This window comes from Apteryx mantelli, chromosome 12 (assembly GCF_036417845.1).
Source record: "Apteryx mantelli isolate bAptMan1 chromosome 12, bAptMan1.hap1, whole genome shotgun sequence".
Taxonomy (NCBI): domain Eukaryota; kingdom Metazoa; phylum Chordata; class Aves; order Apterygiformes; family Apterygidae; genus Apteryx; species Apteryx mantelli.
In genome coordinates, this window is record NC_089989.1 from 7,702,486 (window position 1) to 7,723,609 (window position 21,124).

Consider the following 21,124-nt stretch of genomic DNA (forward strand, 5'->3'; position numbering starts at 1 on the left):
AAACTCATGTGCATACTTTAACTAAGATACTGAACAATCCAAATTACTTCTTACTTAAATAATTTGAGTCTAACATCAAGATCTACTACATCTTTCTTCAAAGTATTTTCTTCATTACAGGTTAGGTTATCAGTTCTGAAATTCTCCTCAGAGTCCCATGAACTTTTTGTCAAAGCTAAACATTTTGATAGTTATTGGTAGCTGCAAGGTTTCCATGATGAACTGTTATCAGGCAAAGTGCACTGAACGTTACAGGAATTATGAACCCCACAACATCTTTCAACTTAGAAACAGTTTCATCCTTTTTGTTTTGAAAAAGCAGTGGTCATTTATCTTGAAATGGCTTCATAAGGTGTAGGAGTTCATCTTTTGTTTTTTAACTCAAATATTGCACTAAATTACAGATTTTGAAATACATGGAGCAGTCTGCTGATTCTAACTTTAGAGTGAACACTGAAAATGCAATCAACATGTCAGTGGCTTAATTAGTCACAAATTTTACTTTGAAAACTTGGAGGCTCTTCTGCAAATATTTAGTTCTCCCTCTGAAAGGGCAGTCACTTATAAAGACCTCTAGCAAACATCTGCAGTCCTTACACAACCTAAGTTTATAGCTTAATATCTGTAATGACAAAACTTTAAGAGGTCGACACCTTACCTCTCAGAAATCATCCACTGTTAACAAGCATTGGACTCTTCACACTAAGACTTACTGCAGTTTCAGTTACATTTTACATATGAAAAATGCACATTCTTGTCTTTTCAATGAACTGTTCCATTCAAAATCTTTGTCACCCAAGATGTGTAAAGTGAAAGGAAAAAAAAAATCCAGTCAGCAATATTCAACATCATTTTAATTTCCAATGAGGGAAAATAATATAAACAGGTTAACACAAACAGAAAGTGTTTTGGAAAAGACCATATGGCATTACTACAGAGTTTTAGTTCATAGAAATATAATTTATAATTTTATAAAAATTATAGGAAAGAATAGCAACATCTTTAAGTAACACAGTATAGAAAAAAATAAATCTCAACATTAGTACTTTGACCACCCATCTAGTAAGAAATTTAAAAGTGCTTTTTAATAAGTGTTGCAACTCAAGATCAGTGCAATACGCCAAATCTGTTTTAAAGCAAACATAGCAATTGTGCAAGTTCCTACAAATAAAAAACCCTACTAGTCTCAAAATTAGCATTAACTGAGGTAAGTATCCTAATTAGATTTAAACATTCCTTAAATGGCTTATACACCGATTCTACTACCATGAGGAAAATACTGGTGTCCCTTCTTAAGGAGGCTCAAACCTTATCACATGAAACGTGTACTACAAATAAGCGAATGCTTAGAAGTTAAAAAAGCTTCTGAAAAATATACAGTTTAGTAAATTTATGACTCAATGCTACAAACAGTATCTAATGCAAAGTATATTAACTTAAATAAAACAAACTTTGCTGTTAATAAATGCACCTAATTTTCTTTTGAATACACTATTTTGTTCCCAAATCATAGTACCTCCTGAAAGCTCTCATATAAAGATATTACATAAGTTTAATGTAGCAATTTCACAGTATTTTTATTCTAAATATGAACTATTTGATTACCAACTATGACTACAACTATGATTACCACTAGTCTCTGAGCACATGAAAAATGCAGCACTAGTAAAAAAAATCAAAAATTAACTCTCCAATGATGGTTTATACATGACACAGGCTGGTTAGTATCAGTTTATTACAACAAGAGGTACTCTGAACTTTTGCTAATTTTATTTTCTACAAGATTTCTCAGAACTCTAAAAGTAATTCTAATTTCATTTCTTTATTACGCAATTTTTGGTGCATAGTAGCTATTGCCTTTTACATGCAGGCCTTATTTTTAGAGATGCAGAAAACAGACTATTAATGCTGAGCCCTTAGGGGTCATTTGCATATCAACATGAGTATTTCATATTCCTTTTCTGAAGTTGTTTATAAAGTAGGATTTAAGTCACTGTCAACAATAGGAATAAAATAAAAGTTTATTAATTTATGTTTTAATAGGCTATGGCTTAAAAGCCAAATAATTAAACTGTTTTTCATAGTATTGAACATAAACTTTAGCATTAAACTGACAGTTGAAGACTGCACAAAATTCTTACAATTTTCAAAAAAATAAATAAAATTTAATATATTTAACAAAGAATGACAAATCAGGTTTAGTCCAGATTTCTCCCACCACTGTCAAAGCCATATCCTCTGAAATATGTCTCGGACAGTCTTTGGATACCAACTGCATAGTTCTTTAAACATAATAGACTATCCATAACAATAAGAGAAGCAATTAACGTTTTCTACAGTAATATTATAAACTGAAAGACAGTGTCCTTCAGTGCAAGTCTAAATTAGCTCACAAGGATATGTTGCCTTTGTGGAAGATAGGTTCAGAAGTTAAACAGAGTTATTCTGTGACCATATATTATCTGTACTTTGTTATTTTATAGACAAGTTAAGTCCTTTTTGAATATGTTATAATAACTATGCTAATGAAGTGGAGATCTCCTATTCCTGAAACAGTAAGCTGTTTCCTAATATTTAGGATCTTGTCATTGCAGTGACAACTTGCTTAAGTCTGCAACAGAGTTTCTAAGCATCTGTTCTACCTTAGGATTTTCAACTCCACTGGTTGCTAGTTCCTTGTCAATAAGCCCCAGGTTGTGCAAATTAAGAATGGAATCAGCAATAATCCGCGCTGTCCTCTTCTGATAGCCTCCGGATGTCACCATCAAGATTGGAATTCTGCGGCTCCTGGCAGCCTTGAATACTACTTCATCTCGCTTCACAATTCCCTACATATTTAAAACAATTACAAAAAAAGTGATACAAATACAGTATTTTAGTTTTTAGACTTCTAGCCTATGATTTACAGTATTGGATACGTGACCAAGCCCTGCATTTTATAGTAGGAACAAAATACTTCAAAGTCTCTTTAACAGCTTTACAAGCACAATCTTAAAAAAACACCACCACCCCCCCCCCACACACACAGCAAAATCAGAAAAATTTCACTTTGTTTTTAGAGGACACAATAGACTGAAGTCCCCTTATAAAATCTCCTAGAATAATTCCTGCCCAAAAGCCATAAAAATCTAAACTGACTACGTGATCAAGGTTTGAAAATTTTCACCCCATTTTACAGGTGATGAATTGAGACTAAGAAAGATTGCCTGAATTCACAAAGCACTTCAGTTTATGCTCAACTTTTGTAGCACTCTACTGACAAAAGCTAAGCAACCTGATCAATTTTTCCAAACCTGCAGTAGAATCAAAAACTGAAATCAGATCTCACATATCCACATCCATTAGCTTAATTATAAGCTTCTAGTTTCTTCAGTAAAAGCCTGTATTTGATACTAGAAGAGTATCAGCTCAAAATTTAAATGTTAAAGAACTAAAAGAGTTGGAGTAAGGGAAAGGGATTCAAAATGCAATCAAATACAATAAACTATAAAGGAGAAGCAGAAGTGGTACAAAATGAATATATGCTAGTCAGAGGGGTTAAAGTGGAGGAACACTTTTTGTAAAGATATTAGGAAATACTACTCTACCAAAAAAGAGAGACCAACCACAAGTAAATGGTAAAGGGAAAAAATAAAATTCAAATTTATCTGAAAAAATGTTTTGTAAAACCACGCAATGATAAAGATTTCTTTATAGTTTGAGACAGCCCTGTAAAAGAAGAGGAATCAGGACTAAAATGAAAAACAAGACAAAGGAAATGGAAGTATTCCATGTCACAGTTCATAGGAACCTAGTTTCCTCATTCCTCCTCCACGATCTCTAGTGGCTGATTCTGGAAAAACTGAGGGAAAAAGACTTGAATTCATTTCCAGCATTTGCTTGTTACCAGAAAAGAAAATACATAAGCTGAAAATAACAGCCTGATACAGTTGCCGCTTACAAACAAAGCTAAGAGGGACTTGCATGCTGCTACTCAAATATTCTGGCTATAACCTGAAGCACCAAGAGACTGCCACTAGTAGCAATCTATAGATGCATAATTTTGAGTACAATTAACACTATGGAAAGACGTTAAAATACCAATGACATTTACAACTATATCACTGAAGACTGGAATAATGAGGCTTGAAGAGATGAATTATCCAAGCTCAATGCCTTCAACTTTTGGTATTTCCCATAACCTGAGAGTTTACCAAGCTTGGTCGAACATGTCATTCACATGTAAACCAAGAAGATCAGAGACAAAAAGCCCAACCCTCAATTCAAAAAACAAAAGCTTGAGCTGCAGAAACATTTTCTCCATCAGGGACCTGAATCAGTGGCTGCATGGAGAGTGGACATACTCTGCCTTTTAACTCAGCTTCTATTCAAAAGCATATCTTCACCTTTCTTTTCCCCCAGCCCCTACATTCTGTCTCTCTTCCTCTACATAGCACCCAACAAGGTGCAGCAACTTATTTTCCTTGGCAATTAGCACCATCCCTTCTCACACAGCAGATAAAGTTTTAACAAAGCACATCTTAAAGTCCTTTACATACATCACCAGCCTCCATTTCTCATGATGGTCACTCCTTTCCAAAAAAGCTCTGTTCCATCAAATGAGATGTTGCAGTTCAAGCAGTATCCTCTCCCAGCTGAAAACCAAACAACTCCAAGTCCCTCAGCACTTCTTTCCAATGGGAGACTTCTACACAGTCACAAGAACAAAACCCAGAGATCCAGTGCAGTTCCTGAGCTGTTCCACCCATGGCTCAGCAAGGGCTTCACATGCAGTCAGAAAGCACCGAAGAGACTCCTCAGTTACATAGACTGAGAATGAGGAATTGCATAAGGAAGTCAACAAAAACAACAGGGACCAGGGCTCTATGCAAGCAAGAGAAAGTGTTTGAGAACTGACGTACTGCAAAACAGGATGAAAACTGAACAGGCTAAGTGATTGCTCAATTAGAAAGGATTCTGACAGTTCACAAATCAAGAACGCATTTTTTCCTGTATTGAAATGGTAGAGAGCAAAAGAGGACCAAATATAAAAGCAGGAAGAGACTGAGGAATTGCTGGAGAAGGAATCACACAGAAACTGGGGGAAATAAGGGATCTCTAAGTTTTTATTTTGAGAAGAGGGGAACCTGTTAATGTCAGGAAGATCAATTCCTCTATGAAGCTATATAGAATAAATCAAAATTTAAAGCAAGAACTAGATTCGAGAAGAAAAAAATGAGAACTGAAAAAGGCCAAAACACCCTAAAACTGAACTGAAAAAGGGCAGTGATACTTGAATAGAAAAGAATGTAGAGGGGGGAAAAAAAGCTGTTTGTTAAGAATATGCAGATAGGGGTGCACAAAATAGCTAGAATTGGAAGATACCAGAAGAACAGTTTGAAACAGATGGGAGTGCTACAGGCAAATGGAGTGCAAGATACCTGCTGGGGGCAGGTGACAGGAGAAACATCACAGAATGGGGTTGGGGTGGGGAAGGACTTCCTAAACATAGGAAAAAAACAGGAGTTAAGTGAAGAGTGAAAAGATACACCTCTTTGGGTACTATCTGGATGTTCAAAAGCAGTAAACTTTAGAGAAAAGATGAGGGATATTGAAACGGGCACATGAAGAACAAATATTTCACGTCAGCAAAGGAAGAGAAGATAAAAAACACTGGGAAAGGGCAGAGAAAGAAAAATGTATCTGTAACAGAAAAAGGTTCTGTTTCAGTCTGAAATATGCTTCTTACCTGTATCTAACAAACTTCCACAAGTAATTCATTTGAGGCCTACCTTCAGTATTTGTTGAGAAGAGAAAGTCTGTATACATTCCAGTATTATACAAACCTGAGGCGAAATAGCAAGTCCTCCCAATGGATCACCATCTAGAATATCAGTTCCAGCATTATAAACAATGATGTCAGGTTTTAATTCATTTAACGCTCCTTCCACATGAGTTTGTACCTTCTGAAGATATTCAGTGTCCTCTGTACCCCACTCTAATTCCACCTTGCGTTTTATGGCACCTAAAAAAAAAAATGTTCCAATGTTATTGAATAAACAATTTGTTATGAAAGAAAAAGCAAAATATAGGTAAGCAAAGAGAAAAAGATAACATTTCTCAAAATTCTGAAAGTACTTTGCATTTTCAGAATCTTGAATTAAAAAACATTATTCAACAATTTGTTTTCCCGGCAAGCAGCAGCAAATGTAAGCACAATGACCTGGAAAAAATTCCATTGAAGAGAGGACATTTGATGTACAAAAAATTTCTTAAAGACAGTAAGTAGAAAATGTTATTGAAAAAGGGTGATTTACCAATCAGCAAAAAAAAATGAAAGAAAATCATTAAATTAAAAAGTAACTTACTTAAAGGGCAAGGGAAAGAACACACAACTGCTAATATAGACAATCAGTTGGAAAAAACCCAAGATGAATATCACTGAGATAATTAAGACCGTTTATTTTTAATCAAAACTTCACATAAATTCATGAACATTTGCTGTTATGCCCTTTATGAATACATTTAGTTTTGCCCCAAGCATTTACAATTTAATGTTCTTATCCTACAATCTGACCAGAAGCAGCAACTACCTATTCCTAATTTAAAGCAAATTATTTCTAATGCTTCTAATAAAGCATTAGAAGCTAAAGAGAAGGGTTGATGAGGTAGAAGAGGAAAGAAACTCAAGGTTATACATTCTAGCTTTGGGGATTCTTAAGCAGTTATAACTCAAAACATGAACTAATCAAATTATTTCAGAGGTCCTTCAAGGTAAGACTCAGCATACAGTATGCCCTGAATTAAATGGCTGGGGGCCCTAAATTTTAAGTGTGGTTTCAGCACCCACCAAGTATGCATGAACGAATGCAACACAATGACACTTATTCATGCTAGTGATTGCTGGGCAGTTCTTTTCTTGTTTTTCATCCTTGTCAAACATCAGGGAAGGGTCTTTTCCTTTCCGTGTTTCTCATATCAAGAATAGTTTGAGATTTTTGTTTCTTTACAATATCATCTTTCCTGAATTCCTTTCTTATTGTTATATACAACATTCATAAAAGTCTGCACAGCTGTACTCCTCTGAACAACACTCAGAGTCCATTCAGGGTAAAGAATATACTAGATAGAGCTTTAAAGAATGAGGTGAACAAATTAGCATGGGGAACAAATACATATTGTTCCCATGAAACCATTAAGAACAACTTGTGACACTCATAAATAAGATTCCATGCTTCTGCAGGCACCCTGTCTTCATCTCCAACACACAAACCAGAATTACATTGATTAGTCATTACCCAGCTCAGAGTTACTACTGATAGACACAGCAAAGGATGTGTGAGGTTACAGTGAACAACATTTTTGTCTTTTACAGCCTCTCTCTCCCCTCCATCTACCGCTAGTTAATGAAAATACTTCTAAAGCTTTGAAAAACAGGTAGAAAGACATTCAGTCCAACAGCAAAGCTTTTTTAGGACCTAAATTTTGAGCTGCAGCTGTCAACTTTATATTGCTCACCCTTCAGTGAACTAGGTCTTTTCCCAATCTATCTTCTCCTTTTCTCTTCCTAAGCTTCTTCGTAATTCCAAATCACTTCTCAGGGACACAATATGCTGATGCTTAGGGCTAAGCATTATGCAATGCTAGTTAGTAATTTTTTTCTAATGAAGTGTGCAGAAAAAACAACTTGTACAGAACAGACTCCTCTAATAAAACAGAAAAAAAGAGTAATAACTCCAGGGAGACAAAGATGAGTTAGTATTTACCCTAGGGATTCAAACTCCCAGGCTCAAACTTCTACTTCCCTTCAAAAGATTCCCCCTCTGACCTCATCTTAGGCTGGTCACCTAGCACAAGAAAGTTTAAAGTATTCAGACATTGAACTCTTATTTAGACACCCTTATTCAACCTACAAGGAATTACATATTCATGTACCTTTGGGCCACAGCCTTTGGTATCTCATACTTCATCTGTAGAAAGGGAACAACAGCGTTTCCAACTCTGCAGGAGTGAGGAAAAAAACCCACCACGTAGGGTGCATTCCAGCACTACTCTTGAAAGGCCATACATGTACCTAGAATAGCTGGGTGCTCAGGAGTCCCAAATAATCAAGAGAAACCAAAAGGCAACTTTCCTCAGCACAAATATAGGGTATACTTCAATAGGCGTGACGGTGAGACTCTCCAAGCAGCAATACTTTTAGGACTGTCACATACTTGTCTCCTAATACAAATGATAATACATAATAGGCACATCACTATTGGGGGGGGGGGGGAAATCAAGCACCAGCTCTTAATATTTGCATGATTTCATTTTTTTCAAGTTGCTTCACATTCAGATATGTCTTGTTTTCTAAATGCTGATAAAGCAAGTTCTACAGATAAGACAATACCCAAATGTGTTACAAATTACGACTCTGAAAAGAACATGAACTTTACTCACATGTTAGCTAATCCTGAATGATGACTTTTAAGTTTCGTCTAGGGAAACATTCTGAATGAATTTTTGTAAATTTAATCTAGGGAAACATCAAATTCTAACAGTTATCTTCAAATCAATAGGCTTACTTAACTTACTGTTTTAAGCTTGGCATGAGCTTTTGAATGGACTGCTATCACTGACCACCCAGTACTAAGCCCTTGCATTCCAGAGGTTTACTTGTTATCAAAACGGTCCACAACTTTTTCTAAATGTTCAAAAGAACTGCAGAACACTGTCTTATGAAGAGAATACAAGAATAGTTTCACAATGGATACTTTTTCACTATATTAGAAGAGAAGCCATCAAACAGCTAAGCATAATGTACTGAAACTAAGAATCGCTTTGTGCACACATTAGAACATAAGTACATTCCTCTGGAACATTTGAGAAAGAAATCTCATCACTAATGGTAACAACTGCTATTCCATATTTTTTTCAATTTGTGCTTTAACACATGATCTAAAAAGTCCAAGCATATGTGATGCAAGTTTAAAAAGTGTATTTAAATGTGAATAAGCATATTTAAGTGTGACTAATTCTTTACTTAGTTCTTCCAAAATTGCTTTACTCATTGTGACCTCAAAATAGCAGCTTGCTTCACGCATTTTTGACCTCAAAATAGCAGCTGTCCAATCTTCTGTTCAGACTATTCCATGACTTTCTTTTTATAAATAAAAGTTCAGTGTCAGCAACACTTAACCTTAAGATCTCATGTACACAGTTATAGAATTATCATGAAATAATATTTCTTCCTTGAACTCTCAAATTCAAATCCCTTCTGTTTATATCATCTTACACACCTTTTCTCTCCAAGTTTGTCTCCCTTCTCTTTGGGGAGGACATTGATTTCAGGCCAAAAAAGCTTCTAGGCAAGAGGCAGACAAGGAAGCACAACTACAGCTTCAGGAACCAACTGGATGCTTCTGACAGGCCAATGAACACTATAGCATTATTGCAACTGGGACTTACAATGATCACTAAAAGTGATATGTTCAATGTAAAATACAAAGAAAGTTTAGTTAACACTGCTGCAAGGAGTCTTAGTAAATGAAAAAGTTATTTAACAACATAGTAGTTTTACATTTTTGAATATTAATTTCAAATATACTTACGTTTAGCAAATCCATCCCCTGGATAAATGTATCTATTGTATGCATCCATAATATATACCCTACTATCATCCATGAAGTCCCTCTCATGGCCATTTCCCTGAAGGAAACTCACAGTTAGTTTTTTTCCAGCACATTCATACAGAACTAAATAATCCGCAAGTTCTAAAGGTAATTAAGACTACAAAGATCTAATATTTAAAAATCCTGTGCCATTCTCATGTTTACAGTCTTGAAGGTTGTTTTGAGGTGTACAGTTTTGGGAGTTTTGATAATAACAGTATTTTTATATCTGAAGACTGTAGGTATTATCAAAATCAACATCATAATACCCCTGTGAAAGTAATAAAGTATCACAGTTGTCCTTATGCATGCAAATAAGCAAAAATTACAAAGGTAACTGTGACCCCGACAAAAGAATAAACCTCCCACCTTCCAATTTTGCAAAAAGTCAGTTCCAACATTTAGAATAGCCTTCTACAAGGATACTTTAAAAGATCAGACTAAAGTTCTTCTAATAATTCAAGTCCTTGAGAGATAAGTAATCCTTGGAAAAGTTATAAAAACTAAATACCCACTTAATTCAATAGTTTTAACATTTTATTGTTTAAAACCAGAAAATCCAATAGAAATACTATATTGGCTAGAAAGATGGATGCTCAAGAGAAAATTCAGATTCTGAATGTTTTTTCCTCCATCTCTGAATTTAAATGGTATTCTTTCGGCTCTTTAGACTCTTGTCACCTAGCATAAAACAATCTTCCACAGCAATCCCTAAGTTATCTTTGCCAAAATCAGTGCATCATGGGAGTCGACCCTAAAACCCACAAAACATTTATTAGAATCGTTTCATTCAAACTACAGTCCACAGATAAATCTTCAGTACTTTGTCATTTTGTAAAAACCCTTGGACAGCTTAAACTACACTTCTGCTATGACTTCTCCTGAAACAAAAAAATAAAATTAGAAACACAGGGCTAAACTAGCCAATACACATGAAAAGGGAAATTGGAAGCATCGGAATACCCCTCTGTTTTTGTTTAGGCTAAAAATTAGGCAGTTCCTACTTTCTTCACCACCTTTGGTCCACAAAGAAACAGTTAATTAACAGATGTAAAATGAGAGCTTCTGGGTGAACCATTTTATTATGGCAGGTGAAACTAGCGGATGTACCAAGGATTAGTACACTTACAAGACACAAATGTCTGTATACTTAAAATAAACCCGCTGATCTACTACTTCATAAACCTCTGGTTCCCCTCAAAAAGGAAAAAGTTACAGAAAAGGGTGGTTTAGTGTGCCGATTGAGGTCACCAGCACAATAGCTGAAAATCAAAATATATTCCAAGTCTTTAAAAAAGGCACCATTACAGCATGACAGTCACTCTTGAAAAGAATCATATACACAAAGCATCTTTTTATTGCATAATCTGTGCCTTTGTTTCACAGCAATTTTAGGATACCTTAACTTGCAGATAGGAGAAATGATGGAAGACTTTTGCAGCCATTAGGCTTCCTCACTGCAACCAAGCTGCTTCAAAAACGGATTATTTTCACCTATTAAAATATCTTTGATGTTTCTGATTGAACTTAACTTTAGTACCTTAGCTACTTTTCTATAATTATATTATTATATCTATATGGTAATGTAAATAATTCCTTCCTTTTTATTTAGAACAGAAAAAAGTTATTTATAAAGTGGACTAATCAGTTTGCAAAACAAATTTAAGTCTCCTTTTAGCCACTTATTATTTATGTTGAACAACCTACCAAATATGAGATTTGTTTTCAGTACCCATAGTAAATCATCTTTCCAGGTGAACAGATATATTCTGTACTTCATTAGCCTGAAGTCAGGCTTTACCCCACCAACAGTGAAGGTCAAATTCATCTCCTGCAAAAGCTGCTGCAATTATCATACATGCTGAACTAACTGTAATTCTGTTTAAGAGATTCTTGTTTCTTCTGGGATACTGAACTATTCTAAGATTGTTACACTACAGAACAGCATGCAAGTCAAAAATATTTTTACATCTAGCCACATGATGGAGCTACAACTCAGTTCAATTTTATTCAACTGATTTAAAAGCCAGCTGGACCATAAAATAAACAACTAGGCTGTTCACAACTTCTATTATCTATGATTAACTTCATATTCTGTGATTTGCTATTTTATAAAACTACTAGAAAAAATGGCTTCACCCTTGTTTTTCTATCAAAACATCTGCAGTACTGAATACGGGGAAGTTACTCACCTGATGAGCATCCAGATCAATAATTGTGGCTTTAGACACCCCTTGTACTCTTTCAAATAAGAACTGAATACATAAGCAAGGAGAAAGAGATAGTTAGGTGACAGATTAAGTTGAAAGCTTGAAGCTCGCACAGTTTTGATCTGAATGAAGTACATAGTGTATGCATTTCATTTTTCCAAATAAAGGGCTACACAATTTCAAAACACTTGATAATGAAAGCTATTTACTTCACATAAAAACTCTATGGTTATAGGATTAAAAACCCTATACATTTGTATCACATGAAATGAATGAAACATTTCACAGACATTTCTGCAGGTGGCTACCTACCTGGAGAGAAAGTTTGTGAGGAGAAAGAATAAGTTCTGCTCATCTCCTCTTTCTCTCACAAAGTACCTGACACAATATAGGATCAAGGAGTTGTTTCTACCACATCACATACTCTAACTTGTGAAGTGGGCTCCACATGCGAGGCATAAACCCAACAGCAGCTAATAACAGAATGGAGTCCATGGTAATGCGTCCTGTTAGATTAGCATTGGCTCTACACAAGCACAGCTGGTATGCCTCTGCATCCCACAGCAGTTGGATAGGTCCAACTAGGGCTTATAAAACTGATCTTAGCATTGATGCCATCAGAGGCAGGAGTAGAACTAGTGACAGCAAGAACATGAAGAAAGCAACAGCAACAACTGTGGGTTGGGACAGAGTGAAACTGCACAGGTCCTGAAGCGGCAAGGAGCTAATTTTATAAAACACAGATCATAGCACATTTCTCAAATGAGGCTTATTGGCAAGAGTGGAGAACTGCACTGTGATGACAGCCAACTGTACAAGCATGGAATTCCACCATTAAAACCAAAAAGCTGCAGTCAGGACCATAAGACTTAAAACCACTTTTTAAGCTAATACAATTAATTTGTTTTGTCATGTCTGAGAAGAAAAATATGTTTAATTCTCCGAGTCTTAACTTGGAGTTTGGACAAGCTACTACCATTAATAGATAGTAAAAAAAAAACCCTGTTGTTTTTGTACAAACTATGACCAGCTATACTTTCCCAAACTGTGTTTAAACGATAGGAAAAATAGAACATTGTATATTACTTTCTGCAAACTAGCACATACAGAAATTAAGATGTTGTGTCTTAGTGTGCCACAATCTTTAGGGCTTTATGTTTATTGATATTTTATAGATATTCTAGTATAGAAATACACCATAGCACATTTGATAAAAATAAGCCTTAGCTGCAGAAGGCTCTTGCTTCAGCCTTTCAACAGCTACTACCAGATGTATTTCTTTACATCCCCTGATTATTTTGGAGACATTCACAATTTTATTCACAAGTCTGAGCCTTTCCTGCAACTTGATTCCGAGAGAGGATTTCTGTGTCTACATAGGCCTTGATTGTAACCACTGAAGCTCATGTGGATTTTTCAGGTTCAACTGCAAGACTGGGATAATCACCACTGAAGATACTAAATGACAATCTAGTTTGATTTTTAGTGTTTTTTGCAAGAAAACATTAACACCACAATTGTAGCAGGTCATATTTCCATTCATAATTTTGATCCTTGCAATTCTTCACTTCCACTTAATAGCTGCACGTTATGTACTGCAACATCAAGTGCACCAATTCCATTCTCCTACCTGTCTACAGATGGTTTTATTTTCTCCTATTAAGATGTAAATTAGAAAGTATTTATAAACTTATGATTTTTTTTCCATTTGCACAAATGGTAAAAAATACTATTTTAAAGTTATTTCTTACCTTAATAGCCAGTGTGATATCAGCATATGCACAAAAACCTCCACCTTTGTCACTTGAACAGTGATGAAAACCACCCCCTAAAATAAACATTTTAAAGAGATATGAACAGCTAAATACTGAGGAACATGCACTGTCTCTGTAAAGGGAAAGAGTTCACTTGCATGTCAGGCTTTTTTCTTTAGCAAATATACCTAGAGCTGTCAATCCCCTACATAGCAGCACAAAACATCTGTACCTATCTTATATTTGGCCTGTCAGGCCACTGAGCAAAAGATCAGCACACCCCCGTTTTAAAGGGAATTGTCCCTGTAATCTAGCAACTATGATAAGAACTGAGTAATATACAAATGTAATACATGGCACCTACATGACAAAGCACACTGCAGAGAAAGTTCAACTATTCCCAGGCACACGATCAGAGTTGCACTTCGTTCATGCCCTCAGGCAGCATATCCCAATGAAGCCAAATTAACATTATGGGGCAACTGGAAAAGATAGGTTTTTTCCATGCCAAACACTAGGTCAAAAAAAGACCAAATAAGAACTATCATGTCATCACTATTTGCACATGCCGTTACACTGTAAGAGTCTTTTGCAAACACTCAGACCAGAAGGAGACTTTAAGAAAACCTCTTTAAGACACAAACATGCATACGCTTTATACCAAAAAGTACTTAACTCCCCTGCAAAACACTTTTTATATACCAAGCCACAATATTTTACTGAGAAACCCGCTACCAACATTTCAGCCAGAAATTTAATAAACTTGCTCACTTTGGGTCAGTAAATGACAGGCTTTGAGTTTTGTTTTTTTACATGTCTGTCTTGTTTTCAATATTTGATATTTACTTTGTAAAAAAAATATTTTAGAGTATTACTTGCTAATAATGGAGAAGTAAAAGATAATTTTCTGTTACGCTATAGCAAATCTTCCTTCTATTTGAAGGTAGAAATTTACTTATACTTTAAAAAACCAAACAAACAGGACAGCTGCACAGATGCCACTATGTAGGATTTACTGCCTTTAGAAACATCAAGAAGTGCCTGTAAGAAATAATTGAAAATTTCAGCATTGATGAACTCTAGAAAGTCTACAAGCAAGGTCTCACATGACAAAATATTGCTTTGGTAGTTTACTGGTTTTGCACTATTTGATAAGAGCAGGAGAGCAGATTTATATTGACTATATTCTTAATAATTTGTTCATTCATGTCTTTTTCAAGAAAAATAGAATTGAAGTACGGCACTGCCAAAAACCAGAAACTAAGTAGTACAACCCAACTCTCCAGCGTATCAACCAACCCTTGATTTGGTGTCATACGTAAACTGGCTGATGGTAAGGTCTATGAAAATTAATGTATAATTTAATGAAAATAATTTCTATTGAAATATTTACATTTACTCCAAACATTTTTCCCTTTTACCTCATTAATTCAAGCCAAACACTTTTCCTAAAAAATAAACACCATGTACCTTTATCTAGTTACCTTTTTCCATCCCTCCATCCAAAGAATATTTTAACTACAAAACTGCAATACGGGTGACAGTTGAAGAGAAAACAAATCCTGTACTTTTCGTACTTTTCCCTTTTTTTTTTTTAACCCTGTTAGAGTTGATTTTAGGTAGGTACACTTGAGTCACTTTCTATTACTAAAAATAGAATACACATCATGCTAAATGAGAATAATATGATTTTAAACATGTTGTTTAAGTATCATTTAATTTGCTGCATTTGTACTTACCCACATTGATTGCCCAGCCTCTATCAACAGCAAGTTTTCCTGCCTTAAGAAAATTACAGTAAGAACTTCATGAATGAATGAGCCGACCATTTAGCACTATAGGCTATCCTAAATGCAACTCTCTGCATTTCTGACATGCCCACTGAAGTTTTGGAAGTTTCACCTCTGCAGGTCATTCTGAATCAGACTTCTCAATACAAAGCATAAAAAACTATTCTCTGCATAACTGGTGAAAAAATATTTGATATCACATATGTACTTTATGCTCTGGCAGTCATACAGCTCTAAAACTAACTGTGCTTTGCAAAGATTAACATCGATCCCTTGTAGACAAAAAGTGAAAAGTGCAGGATGCTTATAAGAACCATTGTTAAAATTGGTAAAATCTGAGGTGGTAGTGCTTCCAAAAGCAGAAATATTGGTAAGAGTAGAAAAATGAGCAAGAACCTCTTAATATTCTTCCTGTTCATGTAAAAATATGAGGAAAGTAAACTAAATCCTGAAAATATAGATTAACAGTTTCAGCAAGGGAGGAGGGAGATATCAAACCCCCAAAGTATGAAGAGTGTCCTGTGACACATTTTAAGTGATGTAACAAGCATCGTACAGGCTATTATCTATTTCCCCCCTCTCCCCCCGATACACAAACAGTGGCTGTTGCTCTCCTAAGGACTCAAATTACATTCAAGAAAGGGAAAGCATTGATAGAGAAGAGATACATAATGCTTAAATGATGAATTTTTAAATGAAAAACCTGATTTTTTTTTTTTTAAGCCAAGTAGAGTCAGGCAAGTGTTTAACTGCAATATTCTTAAAGTGTCATATTAAATAAGGGGAGCTATTGCCAGTTAAAATAAACAGATTATTTCTCCAAAATTATGTAAAGAACATAATACATTTTCATCATATATGCAATTCAGACAGTTGAGTGCTCCAATAATATTTATATTTGAACAGCTCTAGTTATTAAGGAAACTTCTGGGGTAATAAACATTGCCCTAAGTATATACTAACTTACACAAATTTTATCTTGAAGTGATTACAGCTTCCAAACCATAATACCCTTGAGTCACAGGGAAACAATGCTATCAGTCATTTAGCATACTTCCTAGGGATTCCTCATAAAACAAAACCAACAATCTTCCTATATTGCTAAAAAAAAAGTCACTAAAGTGCAAAAATCTCAACAGGAATTTTAATGATGAATAGAACCATCAGCAATCGCTGGAAATAGTCTGTACTTTTGACTCTTACTGTATAAACTTTACTGTCTGATGAACCAAAACTGCTTTTAAACAGTACATGTATTCCCCCATAATGAAAAATAAAAAAGACCAAGATAAGAAAGAGCATACAGCCATCAAGATCAGTCAAAAAATGACCAGTGATGTCACCCATACTTCAGGAGACTTACTATATTAGGCATGATACAAACATTATAGGCAACTAATGACCAATGAGCCTGCTTAGTATGCTCTTCTAGATGACCACATTTACGACTAGTGAGCACACATTTATGAAATTAGAGATAACAAAAGCATGATGCAAAAGCATCACAAAACACTGCATAACAGTATTGACTAGGTAGAATCCAGCTGAAATAATAGAATTCACATGTGTAACCATCAAGACCCTCAACAGAAAAATCAACGCTGGAATATTAGGAAATTCTAGACTCTTCTCTATTACTTTTCTCCCCAATCTTTTCCTTCATTCCTTACAATTATTTTTGCTGTTCAGTAAGCCAGTTTGCTTATATAGGACTCTGCATGTTGCTGTCCAGAGAAGCATTTGCAGACCAAAAAAATTCTCCTCTCAATAACAATTATTGACTCCAGTCAGAAATAGCACACAGAAGGAGAGAACTGTCTAGGAGTCTCAAGTGACACTGATAGACTGGAGACAGAAGCAAGCAACTTGTCACCCAAAGCAACCAAGACTTTTTCAGAGACTACAGCTATAAGAAATGCATGAACTCAGAAAGCTATTTTCTTTCGCTCCACTGCTACCCACTCTAGACATAAGAAATTAAATTAGCGTTTAACTTGTTAGCATGTTTAAAAAAATATAGTTAAAAACACCCACCACGCTGTCTCAGACTTTCCCATGCAAGATAAGTACACAGATGCCAGCAAAGACAGAATTCAGTGCTGCCTTCCAACTACTGCTGATAAGTTTCCAGGAGACAATCTTCCAAATGGCTTGCCTGGGTTTGCTGTGGGGAGATGCACTATGCTCTGGTTTTGTCTTTTCCACTTTTGCCAGTTAACATCTACTAAAAAGGTAGTACTTTTTGTTATCTATCCTACTACAATCATCTAATAAGCTTAAAAATTTATCCATAACCTAGCACATTCCTTCCAAATTCCTAATACACTTAAATGATTCTTAAATGCTGGTTTAACATTTTCAGTTTTTTATCTGGTTTTCTCATGACTGGAGATTTTTAGGTCTTTAACAAGGCATCAGAAACTGTCACAGTGTACAAACATATCCACTTATTTCCTACCTTACTGCTTTTTGATCTTAAGTAACATGTACATCCAAGAAGAGAGCAACAGAGGAAGAGTATTAAAGCAGAATTATGAAATGGAATTTCAGAGGTGAGAACAATAGCAGCTTGAAGGGTCCAAAAAGGGCAAAATAACTTATAACAGAAAACTATTTTCCACCCACAAGCCTAAATAAAACCAAAACCTAACAACCTGTGAGAATGGTAAATGTCACAGGATTCACTATTGTTCTAGTGACTTGGGAAGAAGTCACTGGTCATTTCTATTTAACAGTTCAGATCAATAAGCAGCAGTTAACTCACTTCACAGTAGATAGTTTCAGGATCAAGGAGGTGACTTTCTAAACTTCCCCTCTATTTTTCTATGTGTTGGAAACTTACTGAAAATCTTCCTTTCCTAGGTCTTTGCTGTTGTACCAACTCTCACCTTACCTCCAAACATAAGCAAGACTTTTCTAAATGTATGTATATCTATGCAGACAGATTTTTTTTTTTTAACTACTCTGAGTACTTCATGCTATCATGAAAATTTACATTACACATTATAAACAAGAAAGCGTGCCAGTTTGCAACACAGCTCAAACATGACAATGTATTCAAACTTTTTGAAGTGATCAGGATACTTCAATATCTATGACCAATAAGTCTTATGCTTGTAACAATCAAATTGCACTGTTAGAAAATATTTTTCAATCTTAAGAGTAGATATTTAAGCCCAGACACAAATTGCCTATTCTATTCCTTTCTCTACTATCTTGTGGTGACAAAACCAACAATTGACAAAAAAAGAGTCACAAGTAAATTAAAACTCCATTATAGTTATGGAGTTGGACTGAGAAATGTATTTAGCCTGCAGCAGTAGGCAGAAATATTAACAAGTCAAAGCAATTCATTTCATTAACATATCACGCATTAAAAGTATGCATATGTGCCAAATACTGCAATGCTAAGCACAAAGTTTCAAGTGTTAACTTGGGAAAAAATATATATTAAAAATGTAAGGTTATAGCTATCATACAAAGAATAATTTGTCTAACTAGTAGGGAAGCTGCACTACTAATTTTTTCTTACTGTGATAGAATTTTAATGAAAAGAATGTGGGTAACTTCCACTAGAATTGAACCATAGACACTTCCCTTATAATAGTTGGTAGGTATAATGCAGACTCCCAGAATCTACAACCTACATTTAGACAGTCTCTGCCCTGAAGAATTTACACATCAATAGCACAATTCTTCAATAACACATGCATGCATGTACATTTTTTAACTGCTTGGTGACCCATAGAAAAACTGGTCAAAAGGCTTTAAAAGCAAGTGTAGAATTGGAGATAAGCAAGAAGTTGGTAAGAAAGATAAACACTAAAGTAGAAAGACAGATGGGTGGAAAGGGCCTTGCTCAAATTTCAGATAAATGACTGAGCAGGGTCTGGGTTTAAGTACAGATTACAATCAGTATTAAAAAAAATGCAGGAAGTTTCATCCTTTACACTTTCCTCCTACAGATTGCAGTTACAGTGCCTACATAAAGGGCTGATTTGGCATTCAGCAAAAACACAGAAGCCAGAACTTCCCACAGGCCAGGAACAAGCAAGCCCATGACAAAAAGGTTCTGCCAATGCTAGGAAAGTTTTCTGTTCTGATGATACTTCATTTCAGGAGAATCCCATATGTCCACCTCAGACTTCCCATAATACTAATTTCTGTTCACCTCACTGGAAGGGGTTCCATCCTTTCATTTGCACCAAATGCTAACTCAGTCTGTTTGGGAAGGCAGAAGTTCATAGCAGCAGGAAAAAGATGAGACAGACATAACCAACAAAAATGTTTGTTAATAACTAATAAAAATTGTAAATACTAAACTGATCATTGTTTAAGGACCCTAATTAGAATACGAGTATAATCACTTCCAACCTAGTGCCATACTGACTATAGCTCAGAATTTTAAGGGCTTTTCAGACAAATTTAAAAATTACAAAAATAAGGTAAATGGTCTCTTCCGACTTGACAGAAAAAAACTTTTTATGCTTGAACCCTGTAACTACCAAGATTATGCCAGAGAGACCAAATGGAGGTATTAGGACACAAAACACCTTATCTCCACTCCATTGCTTGGTTTCCAACTTATGTTGCATTTCACAAAAGGATGTCACAAGCCTCAGACCATTTAGAGAATTAAACTTTATTAAATTAGTTAGAAAGTATGCTCTTAAAACTATAAAAATGAAGTTTCCTATACAGTTTAAACACTGTAAATTTCAAAATTGTCATGATCAAATGTGTCCTCTCTTGTAGCAAATGCTAGATTGAAGCATTTTTCAACAATATGTACAATTAAGCACCGATGACCGTCTCTTCTGAATTCCTATCTCTTTTGACATTCTAAATAGTTTTAATAAAAGTAAAGGCTTTTACTTCTTCTAGAGGTACTTTTTGCTTTTCAAAAAGTTATTATATATCCTCTTATTTTTTCAGAAGAGACCAAAGTTTCCCTTGGTTTTGTGTCTGCATCCAACTAACTGTAAGAAAAAAGTATACGCTTTCAAGAACTGTAAGATAAAGCCTTGGTTATGCTGTCATATTTCCAAAGCTCAGCCTGAAAGAAAAATGCTACAGAAAAGTAATTTGAGTCCTGGTATCAGAAACATAGCTTGCCTGAAAATATGTCTGTAAACATACAGATACTCACTTGATATTGCTTACAGTAGGCTTATTGTCTGTAAGCAGTGATTAATACTGCTATATAAAAGCAAACACAGGACAGGACATTTTACTCCATGCATTTCAGATCATTGCTGATACAGCACTTCAGGTCACTCTTTCATAGCTCTACTGATTTCTCTTTTGGGAATATAGAGCTTCTAAAGGTAGCAATAAGATATTGAAGAAATACAAATAGATGTTTAACATTCTTTAAGTTAGTATTTTCAGTCTAACATTAAGCAAAATATGAAATTAAAATCATTTCATTTTAAATAACAATCTTCATACAAATGATGTTCTCCTGCAGTACTAGTCAACAAATACACATACCTATATGTTTTGGGCAACTGGGAAAACAATTCTTTACTTGATTAATTCACAGTATGACCATTAAGCTTTGAAACCTGAGAAGGTATATGGTGTTAAAGACTCCAGGTACTTTTAGATGCCCCCCCCCCCCCCAATCCAGCAGTTAAATGGGACACAGATTTAACAGAGTATTAAAATACTGAAAGAGACTGTCAGTTTTTTCCTAATAATGAACTGTGATATATCAGATCAGGCATTGAACAGAT

At 35.1% G+C, this 21,124-nt stretch overlaps 1 protein-coding gene across 5 annotated transcripts in view; it reads right to left on the reverse strand.

Moving 5' to 3' along the window:
• Positions 1 to 836: 836 nt before the first annotated feature.
• HDAC11 (histone deacetylase 11) overlaps positions 837 to 21,124 on the reverse strand; it is a 33,780-nt gene continuing 13,492 nt past the window's right edge. For 3 of the 5 annotated variants that reach the window (XM_067303818.1, XM_067303819.1, XM_067303817.1), the window contains 6 exons: positions 15,336 to 15,378; positions 13,594 to 13,670; positions 11,825 to 11,887; positions 9,573 to 9,669; positions 5,826 to 6,004; positions 837 to 2,828 (listed from right to left, as the gene is read on the reverse strand). In XM_067303818.1, coding sequence (XP_067159919.1) covers positions 2,586 to 2,828; positions 5,826 to 6,004; positions 9,573 to 9,669; positions 11,825 to 11,887; positions 13,594 to 13,670; positions 15,336 to 15,378 — 702 coding nt within the window. In that variant the 3' untranslated portion in view covers positions 837 to 2,585. Of the gene's footprint in view, positions 2,829 to 4,538; positions 4,688 to 5,825; positions 6,005 to 9,572; positions 9,670 to 11,824; positions 11,888 to 13,593; positions 13,671 to 15,335; positions 15,379 to 21,124 lie in introns of all 5 variants that reach the window. The other 2 variants (XM_067303820.1, XM_013947788.2) reach the window with 2 other exon arrangements.